Source organism: Cydia strobilella, chromosome 1, assembly GCF_947568885.1.
Source record: "Cydia strobilella chromosome 1, ilCydStro3.1, whole genome shotgun sequence".
NCBI classification, from domain to species: Eukaryota; Metazoa; Arthropoda; class Insecta; order Lepidoptera; family Tortricidae; genus Cydia; species Cydia strobilella.
Genome location: NC_086041.1, coordinates 21625047 through 21651606, shown reverse-complemented (window position 1 = coordinate 21651606; position 26560 = coordinate 21625047). Strand labels below are relative to the sequence as shown.

Genomic DNA, 26560 nt, shown 5'->3' with positions numbered 1-26560 from the left:
TAGCATCACCTTAAATTGTCCCCACCCATAGGTACCTATGGGATACTGAAACCATATATCAATAAGTGCTAATAACTAAGTATTTTGCAGTGGTGGCATGTCAAAAACAGTAGTAGGCAAACCAGAATATCTATTACATTTTATAAATAACAGCAAGCATAAACACGATATCCAGATTGACCTAACTGTCCTTATAATAACAACAATGAAGTCATAATAGGTATGAAATTTGAACCTTATGTATAGTCGTTTGTTTCGTAGCTGGCCTGGAATGGCTAATCCTTTGTCTATTGCAAAAAAGGGTCGGTCATTGGCGTATAATTCTAATTGGCACCTGAGCGTGGGCTAGTCCAATGATCAAAGAACCATTCTACGCTCTCCAATAACGCGCCTTTGTTACGCATCTCGATGGCACATTTTAGACTGGTTCTGTAGCATTCGACTCAGTAACCGTAGAGGGACCACACTAGAAATCGCAAATTATTTTTTCATTTTGAATCTTATTGCAATTTCCATAGGAGGATTCAATAACCGGTGACTATATTCTGTTTTTTTATTCGGTAGACTAAAATGACATTTTTGATTCTGCCAACCTCTCTAGAAAAGTGTTAGTCTCAGCTTTCTGAGTCCGGTCCGGACACATCCCTACAAACAAATTTCTGTGCATGATGGGTGTTAAATCGTCGCCACTGTGTGCGGACTGTCAGAGGACTGATGACTTGTCTCACGTGTTGTTGGAATGCGTCCGGAATTCGGACTTGAGAAAAAGAATTTTTGGTAGTCTGGGCTCCATGCACAATGGACAGATCAATTGTTGGTTGGCAGAGCCTATATCGGACAAAGCAATCAGTGTTTACCACTTTATTGACCTCTCCCTTGAGTAGGGAACTATGATAGCACCCATGAGGCTGACATGTTCACCTAGAGTGTCCAAAGCCTCCATATAAACCAGATTTAAAAAAAAAAAAAAAAATGTGGTACTAAGAAATGTCATGTCTTACACATGAAATGTTATTTTAGTCTACGGAATAAAAAAACCGGCCAAGTGCGAGTCGGACTCGCGCACGAAGGGTTCCGTACCATTACGCAAAAAACGGCAAAAAAATCACGTTTGTTGTATGGGAGCCCCCCTTAAATATTCATTTTATTCTCTTTTTAGTATTTGTTGTTATAGCGGCAACAGAAATACACCATCTGTGAAAATTTCAACTGTCTAGCTATCACGGTTCATGAGATACAGCCTGGTGACCACCTGGTGACAGACGGAGAGACAGACAGACAGCAGGCTTTTTTTTTTGCAGGTAAGTAGCACAGACAATAAGTTAGCCGTAAGCGCCAGCTTGAAAACTAAAGACTATACCATCCATTTTCATATTATTTCCATCAAAGCAGTAGCAGAAATTAGTGAATCATTCATTACTGATGTATAGTATTGTGTTACTCATATGCTACCTACCTTCATCGTCACATTAAGTCATTATATCTTTTGTAAGGTAAATATATAGTCCAGCTATGTGTGGTCATATGAGTTGTGTTTCATTATTAAGATATATAGGTGTGATTTATTTTTATTTAATACTAGCTGTTGCCCGCGACTTCGTACGCGTGAATTTGTATGTTGGTGGTTATATATTCTACGTGAGCATAATATAGAACATTATGCCGCAAAAGATATCAGTAGGGACGGTTAATCATTTGTTAATAATTATACAACGCATGAAATTTGTCTTTTACAAACTACGAAGTTTCAAGACCCTAACTGAAAAAAATTGTTTCCGATATAATCCCTCTCGACCCTCTTAGAAGATTTACAAGTCCACTATTTTAAAAAAAATTCGATCCCGAAGCTATTAATACAAACTTTTCAAAAACGGTGTAAGTAATCAATCTCCGTCTATTTTAATATAATGCCCTTTTTACCAAGTTTTAAGTTCCTAGCTTAAAAGAAAATTTGTACCACATATAAACTTACATCCCCTTTTTAACCACTTTAGGGGTTGAATTTTTAAGAATGTTGAAATGCCTTTCTAAGAAGTTTCAAAGCATTTGTAATAGATTCACTTTGAACCCCTTTTTAACCCTTTTAGGGGATGAATATTTAAAAACGCTTAAATTACTTTTCAATTCCCGCACTCAAAAAATATTTGATCTCCATACAAACTTTCAACCCCTTTTTAACCACTTTAGGGGATGAATTTTTAAACACGCTGAAATCACTTTTCTTGCATTCTAATAACATGCCTTTATGCATAGATTCAAGTCGTGCACTTAAAAAAATTTTTGACCTCCATACAAACTTTCTACCCCTTTTTCACCACCTTAAGGGATGAATTTTCAAAAACGCTGAAATTACTTTTCTAGTATTTTAATAATATGCCTTTATACAGTTTCAAGTCCCGCACTCAAAAAAATTATGATCTCCATACAAACTTTCAACCCCTTTTTCACCACCTTAGGGGATGAATTTTGAAAAACCCCTTCTTAGTGGATACTAACGTCATAAAAGCTATCTATTGTGAATAATTCAGCTCTCTAGGTCCAACGGTTTGGGCTGGGCGTTGATTTAAGTGAGTTAGTCAGTCAGTCAGTTAGTCAGGACTTTTACGTATATAGATTTTTTTTTCTAAGGCCAGCATATGTGCCATTCTTAACCAAAAGGGTACTTATTGTCGGTTGTCAATAAGGCGCTATTTCCATATAGCTTCAATTTGAAATCAACCTTATCGACTAGCGACAATGTGGTACCTTTTGGTTGAAAACGTCACATATTGTACAGTATGGTACAAAGAACTGCTTCTACAATCTATGTGTGGCGAACTAATAGACTTGGTCATTTAAATCCATACTGTAATTCTAAAGATTCGAGGGAACTGAGGGAAGAAAAGTTTAAATCTTGAAATCTTTTGATACATGAGAAACAGAATTCACTTATTACACATAGCTTATTAAACATGTAAGTAGGTAAATCGTCTGTAAAACCCCCAGTAATGAAAGGTTCTCCTATTATTAGTGGTTTAAAATAAGTTATTTTGTCCACAGATTTGTCGTCAGGACGACAGATACCGAAAGAATGCTCTAAAGGTCCTGAAGTATGGTGTCAAAGCTTGAAGTAAGTAACAGAACTACTTACATATGAAGGAGCTATTCACCAAATTGTTAATCTTTTCATACTTACTTCTGAAAATCTACCGTTCCGTTCCTACTATCCGTTCATTCGGGTTGACGCTGCGACTGGGTTCGAATCCCGGTAAGGGCATTTATTTGTGTGATGAGCACAGATATTTGGGTGTTTTCTATGTGTTTGTATATTATATATATCGTTGTCTGAGTACCCACAACACAAGCCTTCTTGAGCTTACTGTGGGACTTAGTAAATCTGTGTAAGAATGTCCTATAATATTTATTTATTTGGGTAGATACCGGTAAATACCGGGTAGATGGGTATTTACCTGGGTGGGTAAATTGGATAAATACCTGCCACTAGAGTTGTGCCGTTCCCGGTAACATTCCCCATTTTGTATGGGGAAATTTCTCGCCCGGTAACATTCCCCATACAAAATGGGGAATGTTACCGGGAACGGCACAACTCTACCTGCCACCCATCTCTAATCTTAGGCGGGAAAGTGAAAACCATGGAAAAAAATCAAAACGGGTTGTTAAAAATTGTCGTTTTACGCGTTAAATCGTATAAATATAATAATAACAATAACAACATAAGTATACATTAAAAATGTAATAAATATACAGTAAAGTAATAATTACAAATAAAACTTATAAATATAAAAAAATGCTCCCCAGGTCGCCTTAAACATTAATTAGTAGGAATGTTTATAATAAATAATAATAAATAAAGAACACATTTGTTTTGCGATGTTATTGAGTTGAATCAATTTACAAGCTGTGATTCTGCATGAGTCAGAGTCAGAATAAACGTTGCTCATCACACAGTGCACTTCCTGTGAGTCCCCTTGGTTACCAACAATAACATAACACCTTAGTCGATTATTATTATACAAGTGGATTTTTTAAATGTGGCATTAGAACAACTACCAGATCCCATGCACCAAACCACAACACACCGAAATGGTCTCAGACCATATAAAACTTTTTAATTACCGATTATTGACTTTTCCACATTTTGGAAAAAAACTACAGTCGGCGACAAAATAGTAAATTTTTAAAACAGTTTTATTAAATATTTTTTATACATATAAATGGAAAGATTTGCGAGGTTCTGGTAGGCTTCCATAGCTCAATAAGGGAATATTACGCGAAACTCTGCGCAGGGGGCGCCACTACCACAATCTGAGGGTCTATCGCGAAACAAGAAAATCGAAGTTTCGTTATCTAACATCTCTGTCACTTTTGCATACCTATTCGAGCGACAAAGAGACATATTAGCGAAATTTCGGATTCGTGTTTCCCGGTAGGTCCTCTGTAAACAAACCGCCTTGATGCATCAATGGCATATGTTATTATCTCTGAAAGATACAGCCTGCTGACAGACGGACAAACAGACAGACAGACAGACAGCGACGTCTTAGTAATAGGGTCCCGTTTTTACCCTTTGGCCGTTTTTACTAGGGCTCGCGGTCGAATCCGTGTTTCGTTTACACGTTTCGAATACCCGTTTCCGAATAATACGTAAACGGTTTTCTGGCCCGTTCCGCACGTTTAATTAAGAAACGTGTAGTTAAGACCCGTGTACACGGATAAACGGGTATTCGAAGATACGTATCTTATTTATCCGTGGCTCCGGACACGTCCTTGACGATAGTAGCGAAGGAACGAACGCCAGCTACAAAAGAAAAGACAAAAGATTCATGACGAGTTTCTGTCATATTTAACCTTATTCCGTGGGTCATAGAGTCGAAATTCAATAAACGGTTTAGAGCCTTTCTTGAGCAGGTAGTTTTTGCTTGCAATAGGTATTACGAGTATTCACGCTTCTTATCAAAGTAGTATTTTATATAGCACTTTAAATAGCTACTTTTTTTACGTTGCGGGTTAGCAATAAAATAAAATAAAAACCTGCTAGTACCTATTTAAAAAAAAAATAGAACCATCGAGTTCAGTATGTAGGCAGGAAGTCAAACAAATGTTCGACATTGGCATTAGGTATTTATAAAAAAAAATACATTTTTAACTTGCTTCTTTATTTTTAGTTTAATTTGAAAACATGATATGAAATTGTATTTCTTGTCATATAATGTAGTGTAGGTACACCTTATAAAACAAAGTCCCCCGCCGCGTCCGTATGTCTGTCTGTATGTTCGCGATAATCAGACCTCACCTGTGAATGAAGTTTTTCTTTGGGAATGTTTATGTGTATATTTTGTTAAGGTTTTGTTTAAATTGGTAGAAATATGACGATGTTTGCTAATGAAGTTAGAAAAAAATCACGCTGGCCAGGAGCTTAATCGGAAACGCTGCCCAATCTATTTGAGATGTAACGACACAATGTATGGTGGAAAAAAGTCTACAAAAAAGTGCGCGATGGCTGTCTGTCTATATTTTAAGAATAATTAACCCATTATTAACTTCAAAAAAAACCGGACAAGTGCGAGTCGGACTCGCCCACCGAAGGTTTCGTACAAAATTTAATTTTAAATTTTAGTTGTTATAGCGGCAACAGAAATACATGTGTAAAAATTTCAACTGTCTAGCTATCACGGTTCATGAGATACAGCCTACTGAGTGGTGACAGACAGGTGGATGGAAGTCTTAGTATTATTGGGCTTCCGATGTGAATACTTGTTACAGAATGTATTTTATTATGTTTGACTCTCCATGCGAAGCCGGGGCGGGTCGCTAGTTATTAATAAACACTTTAAATCAATTTGATAAAATTGCACCTTCTCAATAAATTCTAATTGTTTTTGCTCTAGGTACCTTTTACCATAGTAAAACGCTTTTTAGTGCGGCGCGGCTACAAAACAATGGAAAACATTTTCTTGTGCAGATGTTTTGACCTTATTACAACGACATAAAGCTTATAATTCGCGGTGACACTTGTGATAATAGTTTGGGAACCTACATGTTTTCGACGATGACAAACAAAAGGATATTGGAAAACAATGGATGGATGGACCATTTAAGTTTATTACCTGAACGCTAGTGAGAAAGTGACCAAAGTGAATTATCAATGATTACCAATTTAAAGATCTATCTTAATGTATATAGCAATATTATCGCAAGTTATCCAAGGTAGTATGGGTTTTTATGGTTCTTGGGTAAAGTTCTGCTTTTCATTTGAGCATGATTACTCGATAATCCCGCTTTTGTGTACCTAACTTTTTTTGCGCCGTTGGCAGGTTTGTTGTTTTCGCAAAGCAGTAATACACCCGAGATAAAAATAACCACGAAATAATATTGTACTCTGTCTGCACACCTATTATTAACGAAAAAATACTATACCATTATGTAATTATAAAAAAAAAACTATGATCGATATCAAATTTATGTAATTATATAGCTTAGAAGCAATCGGTTTTATTAAATGATATAAATAGTTTAAAATAAAAATTATATATACCTACTATTAAACATAGGAAGATGGCTCAGTACCTATGTTTTATCAATACGGTTAAAAACAATTTAAAAAAAGTAATTGTGCGGTTTTATGATACCACGATGCAAGTGAAACTTTTTTCGGATTGTAGGCATTTAACTAAAAAAATTCGGAAATTAATTCGAATTACGGTATTAAAGTTCAAAGTTCAAAGTGTTTTTCAAAGTAAAATCGCGGTTTTAATGTTAACTTAATAAATTGGGCGATAGAATAAAAGTTTTACTTTTAAAAATCGTACGACAAACGAATTCATCTGAAGTCAACATAATAATAGTGGAAAGTGGACCTTGTTACCATTGTACATTGGCTCAAACTGGTTCGGAGTATTCAGACCCGTTCGGAACGGTCTTAAGTACCCGTGTAAACGGAGATACGTGTCTGAGATACGTTTCTTGGGAACGTTCCTTCGAAACGTTTTCGAATCCCGGCGGTTCCGTGTAAACCGGGTTCTTAGTACCGCCGGGCTTAAGAACACGGGTATTTGTTTCGGCGTGTAACACGGATACCGGGAGCCCTAGTTTTTACCCTAAAAATAACAAAAATAAGAAGTTAATCAACTACGCTTTATTATGACATCCGCTTAGTGTGACGTGTTTGTCCCTTCCCTTCGATGATATTATAAGCGGATTCTATTGTATTTATATTTTGGCAAAGATCGTCACTGGAGCATAGACTGATAGAATCATATTGTCTCTTTCTAACGAGACCCCAAACCCCAAAAAAGAGGATGGATTTTCATTACTGTTAACTAATGACAAACTCGGTTTGCCAGACTCGGTAGAAACACCATAAGCCCTATCAAGTTAGTAAGTGAACTGTGTGGTCACCAGGCAGGCGGCGGACTGCGGCGCCGTGGGGCACTGTATCTCCAGCGTGTGGGCGCACGAGCAACAGCCAATCAGGAAAAACGACGTCGCCGTCAGGTTCGTCACGCTCTTCAAAGAACTCAAGGATATCAGTGAACTTATTAATGAGGTACGTTTTACAAACTTTTGAAGAAAACTGATTTCATACACTTGCGGTGATGGTTTAGCCGATATGTACATATTAAATGTATATAGGACAGGGCCAGATAGCCTGGAAAGGCTCATAATTACTGGCCGCATGGCAAGGAAGCATAGGGATGAACGTATGGCCACGCGTTGGGCGGACAGAATAACATCAGTGACAAACGCCACACTGCAGGCTAGCATGCACTGGGCCCAAGACAGAGCGGCCTGGAGAGCATTGGTGAAGAGTGTCCACACTCGTCAGTCGTCACGTCCCTCAGCCATGAGGTTACGACAAGGAAGAAGAAATGTATATAGGAAAAGTAAAAAAAAAAAAACAGAAAAACAATTAAAAGAAACGTATAGCTATCTGACTTATATCTAATATGTACTTTCAACTATGGGTTGTTCTGTTTATAAATTCGCGGACCACTTTAACTGCTCCCACGGATCTGGTCTAATATGTACATTTTCACATAAAATATTTACTAAGGAAAATGAGTTTTATAATTAGATATTCTAATGCTTCTTTTGGTTATATGTACAAAGGTTGAGTACTTTGCGTATACCATAAAGCATTATATTGCGTGCAGCATTTATATATTACAATGATGTAATGAGTAATGAGGTGTAGACTTGACCTATTATTTGTATTAAAATTAGGTACATATGAAGATTTATACTAGTAATTTTCCTTTAAATTTTATTGAGCATTAAGCATAATTATGTCATGTATTCCTTCAGTTAGGATCAAATAAATAATAACAGCCAAAGTGGCCAAATATATCCCACACCACACACCACAATAAGGAATTTATGCTTTTTATTTGGCCTGACTACCTACAGTTCTTACAGCTACATTTTAAACATGGCTTTCCGAAACACGGATAATAGGTAGGTTGGTAGGTAGGTATTATTAGCAAATGATCAGGCAAAATGTTCGTTACTTGTAAAATTCTAGCTAACACGCTCACTGTGGCGCTGGGCCGAAACATCTTATGGGTTAAAACATGCTTCTAATAACTACGAGTTACATTAATTGCCGCTATACTTAAGCGTGTTATTAATCACTATTTCCTTTGTTCTGAGCGATAAACAAATCCAACATCATCCGTTTTGCATTAATCATATTCTCATAATGTCAGATACTTACTACAGTCTGAAATTATGAGATTGATGATGATTATTATACAAAATAATAATAATTCATTTAGTTTACAGTGTACCCCTTGCATTTCATTAAAGTGTCAAAAGAGCGTCTACGTGTTGGCTTCGGCTACGTGCACGCCTCCCAAATGTCCGGAACACCATTGTTCCGTAATAGGAAAAACATAATTAATTTAGTTTCATTTAAGTTTATAGATATTATAAAAGTAGCTAAATAGGCGCCTCCATCTTTTAAATGCCAGTTTAAAGATAAATAAATCTCAGCTACGATCCTGTGGAAGGGTTTGTTTGCTCGGATGTTGTCCCGTTCTTTAAATCAAGGTCCTTCTTTAGGAATACCTAGGTCTTCGCGTGAAGGCGGGCTGCCGCAGCCTGCCGCCGGCCGCGGCCCGGCTCTGCAAGCAGAATACGGCCGGCTTCGACACGTACCTCAGCCATGTGCTCGCCTCCAAGACCTCGCCGGAGACCATCTGCCGCATCGTCGGCATGTGCAACAACGAGAAGCTCGACAAAATCCTTCAAGTGAGTTATCGGAATGATCAAGTATACTTGTACGCTCAGCGTTCACTATAAAAAAATACAATTCTACTTGCCTACTTACTGCTATTAATTACCTACCTAAAGGTAAGCAGACATTTTTAATGTTTACTGCCGTCATCGTAATAGGTAATATCCAGTTTTTGTTGTCATAGTCATAAGTCATAACCAATGCTATTTACCTATCGATGAAAGTAATTTATGTAGGAATGTATTTAGTAAAACTCTATTTGTACAGTTGCGATGTCATTCGACGAGTTAATAATTGATAATATCAGCTAACTATAATCCGCTAATTATATGTACCTACTGACCATTAATCATAATTATTGCTATTAAATTGTAATTTGATAAACGTATACAATGCAGCCACCAGTTATGTTGACTTTTTATAATTAGTAAGTATAATTTGTAAAACAACCGTAGTGTCAAAAATAATTTTGTATCAAGCAGAAACGTACGCGAACGATGCTATTAAGCTAAGAAACAAATTAAAAGTGGAAAAATTCACTGTCTTGGGTGGGACTTGAACCCGCGACCACTGGATCACTAGTACAGTGTTCTGCCATCTACCCACCTCGTACCCGTTTCGTTTCTAAGCATAATTAACAGTAGTGTCGTTTATTAGTAAAATACTCGTAATAACATTATTCATTGTATTCACAGAAGAAGGCCGAGCCGAAACCAAACAAAGGTAAGTGTAAAAGCGAGTTATTGTTTTATCAATTGGCGAAGTCGTTACGAAGCGATTCATGCCATCCGTTTAATAATATTTAAGATTGCTGCGATTGCGCCAAAATGTACCGTGTCGCCTTGTTTTAAGCGTGAAAATAGATTGGTACCTTGTTAGGTAACTGAAACATGATTGTTGTCGATTACGATCAGTAATATCCATGTAATTTCAGACAGTTCCCACTGCAGTTAGTGTACATTTAACAAAACAATAAAATTAAATTGCAATGCACTATTTACAATTGAGCTCTACATAATCTAATATAATTTGTTCCTTTCATCTATATATGTACCAAAAATAATATTTCAAATTATATCAAGTTGTTTATTTCATAGCAGCAAAGAGGATATAATAGGATAGAGCGGTACTGTCATAGTAAATTTTGTAGCCACAGTAAATTCACTACATCTATCGACACACGATTAGAACTAAAAATTAAGATGTATAAAAATACCATAAAATGTATATGGATAAATGATTTTTTTTATTTGCATTAATTATTTTTATATTATTTTGAACCATGTTCTTTTACTGATATGTGTTAAAACTGTTAAGTAACAAACGAAACCGTCAACGCCATCTATACGAGAGTAGGCCAAAGGTAGTGGCGCCATCTGATCGAGAATAAAATTTTCTTGATTTTCGAGGCACGTTTTTTCCTTAGACTGTATCCATCTATTACGGAGTTATATCTATCTTTGATAGCAGGTTGCATAAGTTGGTTGTATTGTATTGTAGGAACCCAAATTCCGAACCCTCTCTACACTTAACAACATAATGCGCAATAACGGTACGCTTATTATATCGACTTTACGTTCTTAACCTCCTCTATTCTATACACGACAAGGTCTATTTTACCCTGCTGATGTGCATTTAACATTTTGCAGTGCAGTTATTATAAAATTCCTTTTGTATCGCAGGGCACCTGTTGGGTAGTTCACAATGCACTTGGGGACCTTCGTATTGGTGCAGCAACTTCAGGTAATATTTTATTTTTAACTTCATTCATTTATTTTTTTATCTAGTTCCATTCATAGCGTTATTACCCACAGGTTAAGCACCCCAACGTAAGATTATTGAGAATGTGTTGCAATATTCTAACCAACCGTGGACTTATGCAGCGGTTATTATGAATGTACATACCTATAGAAGAAACTATTAAAAACTACAGCCGTAAGACCATTGATGTTATGCCGCATTAACTTGAGAACGCACCAGTCGGATTTATTTACAATTATACCTACGTACGAATAAACGCTTGAACTAAATTTATATCTACGTCGCTAAAAATGTTTGCTCGCTGTAAGTATATGACGACATAGCAGATAGATACCATCGTACTGTATAAGGTTTCTCTATGAATGGTTTGGAAATGAATTATTGATTTAATGAGTTTTTCAGCAACATTCGATACGATTTGTTTATAAACATACTAAATAACTGTAAGCCACGGGAGCCGTCGCCAGCGGGCAGTGGGGCGGTGTGTCGCTCGGCTGTTGGGCGGCGTGATCAGAAAATACGAGCGACGCGTTCAAAGTTTATAAGCTTGAATGAACCTGTTTTGGAACACAGCGGAGCGCGCTACTCACGCCGTCCCGCTGCCCGCTGGCGGTGAGTCCGCGGCCTTAGGCCTATGTAAACGATATTGTCTTGTAAGCAATTGGTTTAATATTGCGTTATGTTTCATTATCGTGTGTTTTGCTCGTACAGGATACCAACCAATAACAAAACAATTGTACTTTTTAATTACCAACGTAGTTGACTTTGGGTGTAAAAAGACACTTTCACAATAAAAAAAGCAGAAGTATGTTGATTGAAGTGGAAATGTTCAAAATTTACAGAACTGGCAGGTTCTGTCGTTTTCCACTTTGTCGCACGCAGTATTCAAGTTTTGAACAGTGATCATCAAATACGGCTTTAGAAACACCATAGGTACAAAAGGTGTCAATGATCATCACCATGATTGAATGGATACATCGAGATGATGATGACAATGCTTTATCTTTATATAAGTATAAGTTTGCATAAAAAGTTAAATTGTTGTAAATAGTTCGTTGTTTTTGTTTGAAAGTGTTCATTAGAGTTTTGGATTATAGGGCAGGTTGCGTACCTACTGTGTCCGATTAGGTTGACTTGTTAACGCAACGCAGCTGCCAATCCGTGAAGAATCAAAATTTTCCGTACAATAAAGAATTAGCAATCGATATTACGATTATCGACATTCAAATAACAAGATTGATCTTGTTATGTTGTTTCGAGCAGGTGCTGGGAGTAGGTACGGAAACACCTTAAGTAGTGATAGTATAAGAATAAGAACGTATATTCTCTAACCGCTCCTAAAAGTAATGTGCTGTCAACACCCACAGCACTGGTCGGGAATGCAAAGCCACGCACCACTGCATCGAGCGAGTATGGAGCCAAATGTCCTTCCCCGAGGACACCGACGACATCTGCAAGATCTGCACCGACATGGTCACCCAGGCCAGAGACCAGCTTGAGAGTAACGAGACTCAGGTGAGTACACTTACTGTCTACAGCACTGGTCAAGAATTCAAAGTGACGCACCACTGCATCGAGCGAGTATGGAGCCAAATATCCTTCCCCGAGGACACCGACGACATCTGCAAGATCTCTACCGACATGGTCACCCAGGCCAGAGACCAGCTTGAGAGTAACGAGACTCAGGTGAGTACACTTACTGTCTACCGCACTGGTCAGGAATTCAAAGCGACGCACCACTGTATCGAGCGAGTGTGGAGCACAATGTCCTTCCCCGAGGACACCGACGACATGGGTCACCCAGGCCAGAGACCAGCTTGAGAGCAACGAGACACAGGTGAATAAACTTACTGGCTACAAGTTTCTGTCAACAGCACTGGTCAGGAATTCAAAGCGACGCACCACTGTATTGAGCGAGTGTGGAGCCAAATGTCCTTCCCCGAGGACATCGACGACATCTGCAAGATCTGCACCGACATGGTCACCCAGGCCAGGGACCAGCTTGAGAGCAAGGAGACACAGGTGAATAAACTTACTGGCTACAAGTTACTGTCAACAGTACTGGTCGGGAATGCGAAACGACGCACCATTGCATCGAGCGAGTATGGAGCCAAATGTTCTTCCCCGAGGACACCGCCGACATCTGCAAGATCTGCCCCGACATGGTCATCCAGGCCAGGAACCAGCTTGAGAGCAACGAGACACAGGTAAATAAACTTAATAGCCCTTTAGATTGATTTCAGAAAAATTTAAATTCAAAGTCAGTTCAATTTAAAGTCAAAAATACTTTCGTATGACTGCCCGGATGTTCTCTGCAGGTCGCATTTCTCGACCATTTCTCAACTGTATCTCGTGAAATTTTGTGAGCAGGTTCGATAATTGTATAATATTTATTTTACGATTCAGTTTACTGAAAAAAATCAAAATGGCGCCAATGACCAGACTAGTGGTCATTGGCGCCATTTTGAATTTTTAGATTAGTTGATTTCAATTCGTCTGCCAAATGTTGTAAACGGTATGTGTATGATCCGAAATCATTGTGAACTATTGTGTACCAATAGAGTAGGAAGTACAGTCAAGACGTTAACGTATTATTACTTTTTTTAAGTGAAACCATTGCTATGTTTATTCATAGAAAATATCTACGATACTGATTACCCCAAATCTAAACTTAATTACCTCTACAATGCCTTGGTCACGTCTGCCTTATCGCTTGTTATTTTGGCCCGCATACAACACAATTTAAGATATGTGTTAGGTATGATTCATTGTATTATATAGGTATAATACTTCACGCCCATAGCACATTTTATTATTGTATTCAATTGTGGCTTTTATTGTGCTAGTAGTGCCATATTAACATATTATTATATATTATAAAAATCATCCTTTAAAGGTGTAAAATGGGGTGTGGGGTGGGGGGAATTCAGCTTCTTCTCCGAAGCTGTTTAAGTTTAGGTTTGCAGTTATATCTGGTATCATTTTTAACTTAATCAAAGATGTAGACCATCCCAATTTTCATTTAAATTGGTTCAGCGGTTATTGATTCCCCATACAAACCACCACCCCACTTTTCACACCCTCAAAAGATCATTTTGGTTATAAAAACTATCCTATGTTCTGTCCCGGGACTCAAATTAACTCTATACCAAATTTCAACGAAATCGGTTCAGCGGTTTAAGCGTAAAGAGGAGTTTAAAAAACCGGCCAAGTGCGAGTCGGACTCGCGCACGAAGGGTTCCGTACCATTACGCAAAAAAACAGCAAAAAAATCACTTTATTTTATTCTGTTTTTAGTATTTGTTGTTATAGCGGCAACAAAAATATATCATCTGCGAAAATTTCACTGTCTAGATATCACGGTTAATGAGACACGGTTACAGCCTGGTGACAGACGGACAGACAGACAGCGGAGTCTTAGTAATAGGGTCCCGTTTTTACCCTTTGGGTACGAAACCCTAAAAAAGTTTTTATATTTTCATTTTGTTTTTACTTCGGAATGGTGTCAATGTGTATGTATGTATGTATGTATGTATGTAAACACTTTATTGTACATGAGACAGATTACAAACACAATAAAAGAACATAAATATATACAATGTACAATGTGATACCATAAATGAATTCAGCACCCCCGATTTATACGAAAACGATACCAAACATGGCCTAGCAGCTTCATTGATGTAGAGTAGATATCAAGATGAAATTGAGAGCCCTAAATAAACTTTCAAGAGCGGATATCCCAAAAACTATACAAGATATCGAAAAACTTGACTAAATAAAACATGTAACAAATTTGATCACCTTTCATTTTGTATAAGTGGCGATGTCGCTAAGACGCATAGTTTCCAAGATATAATCGAAAAACTGAAAAATGGTACCTTCAAACCTCCCTCTCTCCCCTCAAGGGCTACGGCCGGGGACTTTTGATATGTTCACCTCCTAACTATTCCAAATAAGTCTAATATTGTGTTCCAAGCATTTCCCTCTATAACTTTTTTTGAGCATTCATAATTGCCTGGCCTATATCAAATTTTAAATAACGTGCGTATAGCGTAAATAACGAGCAAATGAGTCAAAATTTGGCACACAGATTACTACTTAATAATAGAACAAAGGGAGCCTTGTGGAGAAAAGATCTTATTTTATTTCATACAACGTGGACCACCCTACTGGGGTGCCATTGGCCAATGGATAATATCTGGTGATCGCTGACCCTCCGCGAAGTCACCAGCGCGTCGACTTATTGTTATCGCTAGACAAACAGCAAGATGAACCCGCGTGCCTTAGCCCTGGGCCGCTGACCGATAGCGACTAATTATCCCACGGCTACACTTTTATCTAACCCACTTTTGTGAATTCCATTCTTTTATACATTTAATTTAATATGATTTTCCATATTTAAACTTTTAGATAAGATAATATGTTAGTACATTGATATGTACCTATTTTTTAAAATGTCAGAAATATTATTATTAAAGAAAGTACAGAGATAAGGATCATTTTATTAATAATTGATGCCTATTAATCAACTTCGTACTTCGTACGTATTATTGGTAGTGTACATTGTATACCGCGCGATAAACTTTCGTCACCCTTGTTAGCGAAGCTATATAGAATAGGTATGAAACTGAACTGCGGAGTTATTAAATTAAAATTAAATTAAAATTCATTTATTTCGAGTATCTGTGACTCATAAGTACATAATACATATTACAAACATTAACACGATAACATTAAACAAAAACTACAAAAATTACATTAGACTTATATTGACCGGGATATAGACCGTGATTACCTTTTGTATTATTTGTGAGCTCCCGATATTTCGACGCAGTTACATGCATCATGTTCACGGGTGACTGAAGGTAGCGGGTGGGTGTCAAAGTTGTGTAGACAGCGCTCTGTCTACCCTCATTCTTGCGCGTCGGCTGCGTTCACTTTCAACGTTACCAACGGTCGCATTCACACTTGTTGGTCCGGTCGCGTTCACAATCGTTGGTCTGTCCAAACACACTACACTCACGGTGTCACTACGCGTGTTTGATTCGGATATCACTGGTTTTTTACACAAACAAATCACAGGATTCCACACATTTGACAGTTTAAACCCATCTTCACGATTGAAATTTTTGTATTTGTGAATTTCAACGGCTTCTCTTACCAATCTTGGTATATAGTGGCGTTCTGTCGAAATGACCTTGGGACTATGCAACTCGATCCAGTGATTTGTACCCGACTCAAGGAGATGCTGAGCAATAGCTGACTTGCGAACGTCATTGTTCTTGACCGCAGCAATGTGTTCTTTAATTCTGCAGGCAATAGTGCGTTTGGTCTGCCCAATACTCACAAATAATACAAAACTAAAAATTACATTACATTAATTACATATTATTATACACCCCAGGCCAAAAATATGGCAACAAGCTTGTATGCAATGAAAAACTGCGATTTTCATGCGATGGAATTTTATACTACTTATTGACAATAAGAAAACAATTTAGTAAAAATGATAATAGGTATAACATTTTAAAAGTACCTAAATAACGCAAATTATGGTTACGATAGTTGCCAGTTTATAATTTCACAAGGCATTTAAAAAGGGCGCAATCCATAATCTGGCTATGAGATGAGGGGAACGTGTAGGTTATGCTGAACAACGTTCACCATGAGAACAAACTCTGAAAGCTTGTAGTCTGAAAAATTGTAGTTTCATACATTTTGGCTGAACATCTGTCGATATTTTCTATCGGACCGCCATTTGCGCTGTTGGGGGGTTGGTTAATAGTGCAGTATCTAATGAGAGTTAACAGATGGCACTGTCGTCCTTGTGTACAAAATTACCGCACAGAGTATGGCTAAGGGTTAAAAACAACCTGTATTTGTACAACAGCTCCCCACGGAGCTGCGAATTGGGAATGCTCCCTAGTCCTTGGTATCAGAAATTAGAAAGATAAAACCGAATACTGCAGTTACTTAGATAAACACATCCATATCATACTCTGCTAAGCAAACCTGAATTCCCTTAATATAACTAAGTAATGTAGCTATATATGTTATGTTATTTATAGGAGGAGCTGAAGCAAGTGTTCGAAGGCTCGTGCAACCTGATCCCCATCAAAATAGTGCGCAAGGAATGCATCAAGCTGTCGGATGACTTCGTGCCCGAGCTGGTGGAGACGCTAGCCTCGCAGATGAACCCGCAGGCCGTGTGCTCCGTCGCGGGGCTGTGCAACAACGCCAAGATCGACCTCATGCTGGAGGACTATGTGAGTGTCTTACTGCAGGAGTGCGTCAAGCCGGCGACAGCGGCGGCTAAAAAATAAATGTTTCATAATAATGTGTATGCTTTCAGCGCGCCCAGCTGGCGCTAAGAAGCAGTTGCTCGAGCTGCCAGCAAACCGTGACCGTCGTCAGGAACAAGTTCGACGCCACCAGCTACGAGGACTTCCTCGTAGGGCTGCTGCAGGTATGAAATAGTAACTTTACTGCATTTACACTTAAGAACTGTATGTATGCAGTGCAGGGTGTTTTTCAACCCTTACGATAGCGAGGTGAATGTGTCATAAGTTTTACTGAACAACTCTTAATATCGGTTGTCAGAGAGCGTCCCATTCGAGGTAGCTTGCCGCTCGAGGGGATATGAGACATAGAAAGCCAACTTGATACATTTTGGCCTTGAATGAAACCTCGAGGTTTTAAGGATGCGGGCCTTTATTTAACATGTTTTTTAATTTTAATTTATTTTTGGTATTCGTTTTATATTAATTGTATTTTATTATGTAAATAGTTTTAATCATATGAAAATATTTTCTGGAAATTAATTTCATTCAGTAATTCTATGGTAATGCCATTTTTTGCGTCTTCGGGTTGATCCTGTCCTCCCGCAGTAAAAGTCGTTCAGTGTGACCTATTCGCCTTGCGTAGCCTCTAACCAAGGTGTAAAGTACAGAACAGTATTTATATATATGGTAAATCACAGTATGTGGCGCTACAGTCTCCAGCAGAAGTAGCTAAGCAAATGAAATACTCAAAATTCTACACACCTTCTAATTAAAAGAAAATACATAAAACACTTCGTCGACACGATTTTTCTAAATAATTTTACATCTGTGATTATCATTAAATTTTCCACAGCTCTGCGGTAAAGCTGGCTCCTTATCCGACTCGTGCTCGATGCTCGTGTTCAAATACTACGAGAACATCTTGGCCATGCTGAAGAAGGATCTCACACCCGACAGCGTCTGTCACGTCAGCGGGCAGTGCAACTACCGCTTCCACATGCACGATGATTACACCTTCCCCGTCGCCAAGGAGCTCACTGAAGTAGAGTAAGTACTACGAAAACATATCGTCTAGCGTCTAGCTGAAGAAATAATTCACGCCCGACAGCGTCTGCCACGTCAGACGCCTGCACCTTCCCCATCGCCAAACTCACTGTAGTCGAGTCACTACCATGCTTGCCCTTAGTTACTTGACGCTAACTGGAACGCCAACTACTTACCGGGTTTTGCATTAAGTATTCCGATATATTTAGATGCTTTAAATGTTCAGTATAGCAGTTTTCAGCACAAATGATAAACGACAGTTATTAATTGACCATCTCCTTTAAAATTGCTTGTACAATTACTCCAACTCAGCGACGCGGCCATGAAAATGAAACGAAGTTACAAATATGTACGAAAATATGAGAATAAACAAAGCTGTTCGAACGTACAGAAAATAATCGCAAGTTAAATGTGTATTATAGGAACACATCGGCGGCATCTAGGTAGCATTTGACGTTTCTGACAGACTAGTGATGTAACCGTGTTTTTACAAGTAAGTTCGAGCAAAGATAGATACAACTCCGTAATAGATGGATACAGTCTAAGGAAAAAACGTGCCTCGAAAATCACGAAAATTTGATTCTCGATCAGATGTCGCTAATACCTTTGGCCTACTCTCGTATAGAGGGCGTTGACGATTTCGTTTGTTATTTAACAATTTTAACGCATATCAGTGACAGAACATGGGTCAAAATAATAAAAATAATTAATGCAAATAAAAAAATCATTTATCCATATTTAAATACATTTTATCGTATTTTTATAACTCTTCATTATTAGTTTTAAAGTGTTTCAATAGATGGCAGTGAATTTACTGTGGTTACAAAATTTACTATGACAGTACCGCTCTATAATATTATATCCTCTTTGGTTCGAGTAAGGTACAAGTCGAACAAAGGAAACCAATTAGAAAAAATATTTTCAATCATTTAATATATGACATTCGTGATATACAATTAATATTAATATTTAATATTCTCTTCGGTTACCGCGATAGTTACTCATGAAATAAAAGCCGTAAAGTTTATAGTTTATGGTTCATTATTTTTTGTATGTGGGTATTTTTGCACTTTGTAGTTTTTCCTCAGTCACCACGAACGCTGTAAAGGGTTCGAAACGTCGGGATGTATTATAAATTCAATATACGCGATATAATCCGTTTTCATAGTTTTATTTCAATATTAATATTTGTTCTGAATTATTACAAGTTATTCTACGTCTTCTATCTGTGAAAATCCACTTGACGTCAGAAGTAGCGGAGATGTTACATGAAATTTAAGTGTAACTTATTCGGTGACATTACTGTCAGGAACGTTTCTTGTCAATTATGTAATTTTCAAAAGTTGAAATATGTCACAGTTAAGGTAACATGTGAGATGTCTCATCACTAGTGCTACCTGAATGCCACGAGCCGCCGATGTCTAATTATATATTAATTCTTCTTTTTAGGGACGTGCCTTGTGAATTCTGCGAAAAATTGGTGTCCCACCTGCGTGACGTTCTCATCGCCAACACCACCGAAATCGAGTTCCATAAAATTTTAGTCGGTAAGTTAGTAAAGTCTAAGGAAAAAAACGTGCCTCGGAAAATTAAGAAAAAATTATGCTCGAATAGATGGCGACATACCTTTGGCCTATACTCCTGTAGATGGCGTGGCGACACCGTTTTGTACTTTAACAATTAAAAAAGAACATTCATATATGTATGCATTTTATATATATATATTATTTTTTTGATATTTTTATTAATTTTTATTTTTAGTTTTAATCCTGTGGCGAAAGATGGCAGTAAAATACTCACTCGTTTTAACAAATCTAAAAGAATAATATCGGCTAACTTACCATAAAACGCCTTTACTGACTTTGCCTTGCGAGTTGCGAGGGAAGAATTAAATTTACACAATATAACACACGATAAAGCTTTGGTTTTACTTGTCGATGTACAACAGTACATGGTCATGTAATGATTCAGTTTTGGTAGATTGTGATTTGACTTTTTCGCAGGTCTTTGCAAACAGACGGGCGAGTTTAAGAGCGAATGCCTATCCCTGGTCGAGCAGTACTCTGACGAGATGTACGACGCGCTGGTGAGCGGGCTGGACGGCTACCAGCTGTGCTCCATGATCGGCATCTGCGGCAAGAGCGGCGAGGTGCCGGTGGCGCCGCTCGTGCCGAGGGAGCTGGCCGTTAAAGCTATGCCGTTGTCATCCAAACTGATCGGCGCTGATGAAGCTAATAGCTACAGTGCAGAAAAGGTATGTGTATCAATACTTTTAGTTCTTCTGATTATTTGTCAGAGTTTTTGTGAATGGTCCAACGGTAGAACAACATGCTGCGCCGAACCGTATTAATAATCGTGGAACGGTTAATCGTGTACATCTTATTTTATATCGTAATTAAATCTTAAGGGAGAGTTGTGTATCATAGTATATTATGCATTAGTTTCTATGGTTTCTATTGTACTATCAAGAATTGCTACTAGTTAAAAAAATAATCTACTCAACAATGATGTATAATGCTTGTTGGTATTGGATAGGTTTTTCTTTTTTATTTGGATTCCGCTTACCCCAGCTTAAATCCTATTAAAGCGCATATGAAGCAACCAAACTTATTAATATCACGAAGTGCCCTAATAGAAACACCGTAACAGTTCGTAAACTTTAAAACATAAACGCGCAAAGCTTAACGCATAATTACGTCGGTGCAATCGTTAAAAAATATGTCTTTAGTTATCTCAAATCCAAAGAGAAATAAACCATAGACTACCTTTGTTTGCTTCACATTTTTAACCTGTTTTAGCACCGCGTGCAAATCGGCGACAAGCAAATCAACCTGCGCATCCTGGGCTCGGACCCGAACACCCCCGCCGTGCCCGACCTGCCCATCGAGCGCATGTTCGTGCGGGTGCCGCCGCAGGGCAAGGCCGCCTGCTCCTTCTGCCAGTACTTCATGCACTACCTGCAGGTCGAGCTCAGCGACACCACCAACGAGGTAACCCTCTACTATTCAGTCATTGTACATTTTTACAAGATTGTCTGTTGGTGGTTGGGTTGCTTCTGTAAAAAATCATTTTGATGAACGGTTAACGCATATGCAAATCAAATTTCAGTCAAATGCCATGTTCATAAAATATTGCCTATTGAAATCACTTTTTGTTCCGCCTTTTAGTTAAATAGCCAAAGCATATGCACTTGCAGTTGGGCCCGCGATAGGGCGCCGCGATTTCGATTTTAGTATACTATCGATGAGGTAACCGCGCATACGATATACCTACACGCGCCATTTTTTCGCTTGATCTGGACACACTTGTACAAAAGTGACCGTTTATATTGTTGTTACCAGGAACAGATCAAGAAGACGGTAGAGAAGGCGTGCGACAAGCTGCCTCAGTCTCTGAACGGCGAGTGCAAGCAGTTCGTCGAGGAGTACGGCGCCGCCGTCATCGCGCTGCTCGTGCAGGAGATCGACCCCGCTAGCGTAACCACCAGCTTCTACCTCATTCAATACTAGCCTGGCATGTGTGACGCCTATAGATAGTGCCATTCACGATGACGCGCAGAGTTGTTAAAACCAAAGATAGATATAACTCCTTAATAGATGGATACAGTGTAAGGAAAATCAAAAATCTCGAAAATCACGAAAATTTGATTCTCAATCAGATGGCGCCACTAGTTTTGGCCTACTCTCGTATAGAGGGCGTTGACGGTTTCGTTTGTTATTTATAATTTTAACGCATACCAGTAAAAGAACATGGGTCAAAATCATATAAAAATAATTAATGCAAATAAAAAAATCATTTACCCATATTTAAATACATTTTAACGTATTGTTATAAATCTTAATTTTTAGTTTTAAAGTATGTCGATAGATGGCAGTGAATTTACAGTGGTTACAAAATTTACTATGACAACGCTCTATCTTATTATATCCTCATTGTTAAAACTAAACTTTTAAGTACAACAGGTTAGCGCTGATTGGATATTGTTTTGGTAATGTCTTAACATTCGATGCGAATACACACACATACATGCCGGTCCGGTGTGCGAGCGGGACATCGCTATATACATGAATAGAGCTGTTTCGCTCATACACCGAAATATTATTAATATGTATTTTCATTGTTTCTATAAAGGTTTTTTGAATTTTTTGATAACGCGAATATTTTGCGGAAATCCATATTGATTAACGGAACATTATTGCTTTGTTATGCCGTTACATAATCACGTGCTAGGTAAGTGTTCACACGTTACACTTACTTGCGTATTTTTCACGCACGCACACGTTTATCGATATCACACCGCGTCCTGCACATCCCTATCCCATGTGTCAACCTCATAGTCAAATATTTATCCTATCGCATTCACTCTTAAAAAGGCAAGTGGAAAGGACTATTTTCAATAATAAAAATCGTAGTGCAATTTTGGAATAATTGTCTTAACTGTAAAGTTCAGTTTATTATAATGGTCGAGGGCTCATAATCTCTTTCGACATAGAAAATATGGCCAATATGGTAGTGTGCGTGTTGGCGACTGTCAGAGCGCGGCGCGCTCATTGTTTCTTCCGTGGATCTACCCCACCCCCACCAGACCACGAGAACATAATTTCGCACCACGTTATTTCATGCATACCTACAATATGTATTGCCGACCGCTGCTAGCCTCAAACGCACTTTATTGCGGCCAAGAGCAGCCGGAAATAACTATCTACTGCACTGTCACGACGAGATAATGGCATGATAGATCAAACTTCACATGCGCCCAATGCAGTGGTTTTCAAATTGAGGAGGAGTGTTAATAAACAAATGTTTAGTTTAAACAAGCTACCATACTAAATCGGCTTGCCTATGATTGCGATCTGTTATTTTAGTTTCCCTTTATTCCAGGTATGCCCAGGACTAGGTCTGTGCGCACAAACCCAGGAGATCAAACGCGTGACCAAACCCGTGCAGAAGTCTAACTGCGCGCTCTGTCTATTCGCCGTGGAACAGCTCAACCAGATGATCCAGACTAATCGCACCGAGGTAAACTTTATTTGAAACTACTAAATAGAAATTTTTTTGTGCTTGTGAGTTTTTTTACAGGGCACGTGCCTAAACTATAGGGGCTGAAGCACAGTACCTCCATGTTTATTATGGGCATGATGTGTCAACGTCAAGTTATTAATTACGTTTTAGGCCCAAATTCCCTATTACGATTTCTTGTCATCGGTTCCCTCATAAAAGTTCCATAAGGTATTAGAGTCACCGGACAGGTTTAGTCAGTCTCGTCCAAAGTTCGTGTCATCGCCCATCTTTATTGAAATCGTCTCAGTAACGTTTGTTGTGGGTCCCGACTTGTGTTTCAGTTTAGTTAAAAAGTTGTCAATCAAGTTATAATGTAATTAATTTTTCTCAAACATGCTATGTAATATTGATATTACGTTCTTTATATTAGGCTGGGAAGTATCACGACTCCGGCGCGGCTAGACGAGGGGCCTGTAATGAAATTTCATACAAAGTTGCAGGCCTAGGCCGGGAAGTGGCTCTTTTTTAATTTCCATTTCACATATATTTGTGACACAGCATCATGGCATTCAGCCAAAAAAAAAACTATAACCAATATTTGCTTATGGTTCGGAATGACATTCTGCCAATACCCCTTAAAAAAAAACAATAAACGATAATTAATATATTTTGCAGTTTTATTTGTATCGAATTTACAAAAAATATATAAATAAAACATTATTAACAAATTCCAATAATTTTGAATTGCAAATACAAATACAGATTTAAAATATAGTTGGTCAAATCAGTTTGTCAGTAAATAAGAACAAAAAAAACTATACTCATCCTTTTCTTTTGCTAGTACCAGTGTAAGACAAAGATAGTATGATTATCTCTGTCTATGTTTGAAATGAGACAGTCCTTTGACAAACTATATTTCATTTAAATATTAGCGGTAAAAATGTCTACTCAAACACGCGTTGGTGTTTTTTTAATCGTTTTGGAGGTAAAGTTGAACATTTTTCATTGTGTATCTGTAATTCTATTTTATTGGATTTATTGTGCGTTGTCTATTGTGTTATTTAATATGAGTTCCGACGAAAATATTAAATGAATACCTGTTAATTATACTCCATGTTTAAGGCAACGATGTATGTGAAGCATAATATCAACATAAAAAACGATGTAATCTTAGTTATGTGGCTAAAACTACAGTCAGAAGGATGCAAGGCGAAAAATCAAAGATACGTAAATATACCTTTGAACATTTGTGTAATAAATTGATTAACTACATGTGTAAAATATACGACACGTGTGATAAAGACAGGTACAGGTGGTAGTTATATTTTGTGCCTAGTTTACTTTTAGTTTCTTTAGAATTAAAACTTTGATTTCGTGGATTGATTGCATGTTTGAGAAAAGCACTATACATACATCGGCGTGAAAAGGGGTTGTCGGCCTCATAACTATCCGGCCTCACTACGTTCGGCCGTATATATGCATTCGGCCGGCAACCCCTTACTTCCCGGCCTCTGTAGTAATGTACTATTACTTTACTTCTTCAGGCGGCCATACAAGCAGCTCTCGACGGCCTCTGCAATCACCTCTCCGACAAGTCGCGCATCCAGTGCGTGGACTTTGTGGACACCTACAGCAAGACCCTTATCGACATGCTGGTCAAGGACCTCGACGCGCAGCAGATCTGCGTGTACTTGAGGCTCTGCACCAACGACCTGGAGGACCCGCTGAAGATCACCAGCCAGAGCATCGACAAGTGGTTCACGCAGCCCAGGATCAAGCCCAGAAAGGGAATCTCCCTGCTGCCGGACTCCATGAAAGAGAAGCATGCTGATATCGGTCAGTTGATGGGTTTTTTTATATAAGGGTGTATTTTTTTGAGATATTCAACATCAAGTTTGAACTTTCCGATTTAGGCACAATACTGCCTTTTCACCCTTCAACGCGCAAGATACCTATAGCACTATATCCCTGACGTCGAATGATGGAACCAGAAATTGGGTAGAATCGATCTTTAAAGCATATCAGATTGTTGGTCGTTATTTGTCGTATATTGGTAGTTGAGGATAAGAACTAGAATAACTCTGTGGCCAGGGCAACTCGATACATCAGAATATCAGAAAGTAGAGTAAATCGAAGAGGAGTGTTTTGACTTAGGGATATTTGGCAACCCATAATTAAATTGTATGCAACTGGATAACGGTTTACTGAGTAATGTTATTTTGCAGAAACGAACGAAATCCCCGACAACACTGTAAACGGGCGCGTAGTGAAGCAGCCGCAGGCCAAGACGGTGTGCGTCATGTGCGAGTTCGTCATGAAGGAGATCGACGACGAAATCAAGGATAAACACAATCAGGTATGTTACTAATAGGGTACCTACCTTACGTTATTACTTATAGCAATATACTACAATGTTGAGTTCCATACCAATATTAATACCAATAGAAAAGATAACCTAAGGGTGAAAGTATGTAACGGCGAATGTGGACAAATATATCATACTGTACATTGTTATGGACTCCGGACTTAGTGTACGTATGGATTCAAGTATGGACCAACCATGAATCGAAACCATCAACATTATTCATGTTTCCTTTCAATAAGTACTTGCCCTAGTCTAATTTATCTAGCGATTCATTCAAAAATCGTATTATTGGGTTGAACAAATCAAATCAAGACAAGATTTTGAACCAGACTAAATGTTGGTTTTAATGCTATTTCAATTTTTGTGTCTGCTTTACTTTGCAGGACGAGATTAAAGACGTAGTTCACGGTATCTGCAAGCGCATGCCCAAGTCCGTGAAGGCCGACTGCGACCAGTTCGTGGAGAAGTACGCCGAACTGATCATCAGCCTGCTGGTGCAGGAGCTGGAGCCCGACGAGATCTGCCGCAAGCTCAAGCTGTGCAGCGCCAACCGCGCCATCTCCGCCATCAGAGGTAACGGACGTGATAGGTGAAGGCCGACTGCGACCAGTTCGTGAAGAAGTACGCCGAACTGATCATCAGCCTGCTGGTGCAGGAGCTGGAGCCCGACGAGATCTGCCGCAAGCTCAAGCTGTGCAGCGCCAACCGCGCCATCTCCGCCATCAGAGGTAACGGACGTGATAGGTGAAGGCCGACTGCGACCAGTTCGTGAAGAAGTACGCCAAACTGATCATCAGCCTGCTGGTGCAGGAGCTGGAGCCCGACGAGATCTGCCGCAAGCTCAAGCTGTGCAGCGCCAACCGCGCCATC

General features: G+C 38.6%; 1 protein-coding gene across 3 annotated transcripts in view; it reads left to right on the top strand.

Moving 5' to 3' along the window:
* Positions 1 to 26560, top strand: part of LOC134741844 (prosaposin) — a 31847-nt gene that overhangs the window by 1173 nt on the left and 4114 nt on the right. Inside the window, exons 2-18 of one of the 3 annotated variants that reach the window (XM_063674752.1) lie at positions 3040 to 3109; positions 7402 to 7546; positions 9061 to 9249; positions 9931 to 9958; positions 10918 to 10978; positions 12364 to 12511; positions 17068 to 17265; positions 17352 to 17465; positions 18134 to 18327; positions 19774 to 19871; positions 20328 to 20578; positions 21123 to 21314; positions 21666 to 21800; positions 23206 to 23343; positions 24870 to 25161; positions 25551 to 25681; positions 26074 to 26263. In XM_063674752.1, coding sequence (XP_063530822.1) covers positions 3040 to 3109; positions 7402 to 7546; positions 9061 to 9249; positions 9931 to 9958; positions 10918 to 10978; positions 12364 to 12511; positions 17068 to 17265; positions 17352 to 17465; positions 18134 to 18327; positions 19774 to 19871; positions 20328 to 20578; positions 21123 to 21314; positions 21666 to 21800; positions 23206 to 23343; positions 24870 to 25161; positions 25551 to 25681; positions 26074 to 26263 — 2574 coding nt within the window. Of the gene's footprint in view, positions 1 to 3039; positions 3110 to 7401; positions 7547 to 9060; positions 9250 to 9930; positions 9959 to 10917; positions 10979 to 12363; positions 12512 to 17067; positions 17266 to 17351; positions 17466 to 18133; positions 18328 to 19773; positions 19872 to 20327; positions 20579 to 21122; positions 21315 to 21665; positions 21801 to 23205; positions 23344 to 24869; positions 25162 to 25550; positions 25682 to 26073; positions 26299 to 26560 lie in introns of those variants that run through there. The other 2 variants (XM_063674746.1, XM_063674740.1) reach the window with 2 other exon arrangements.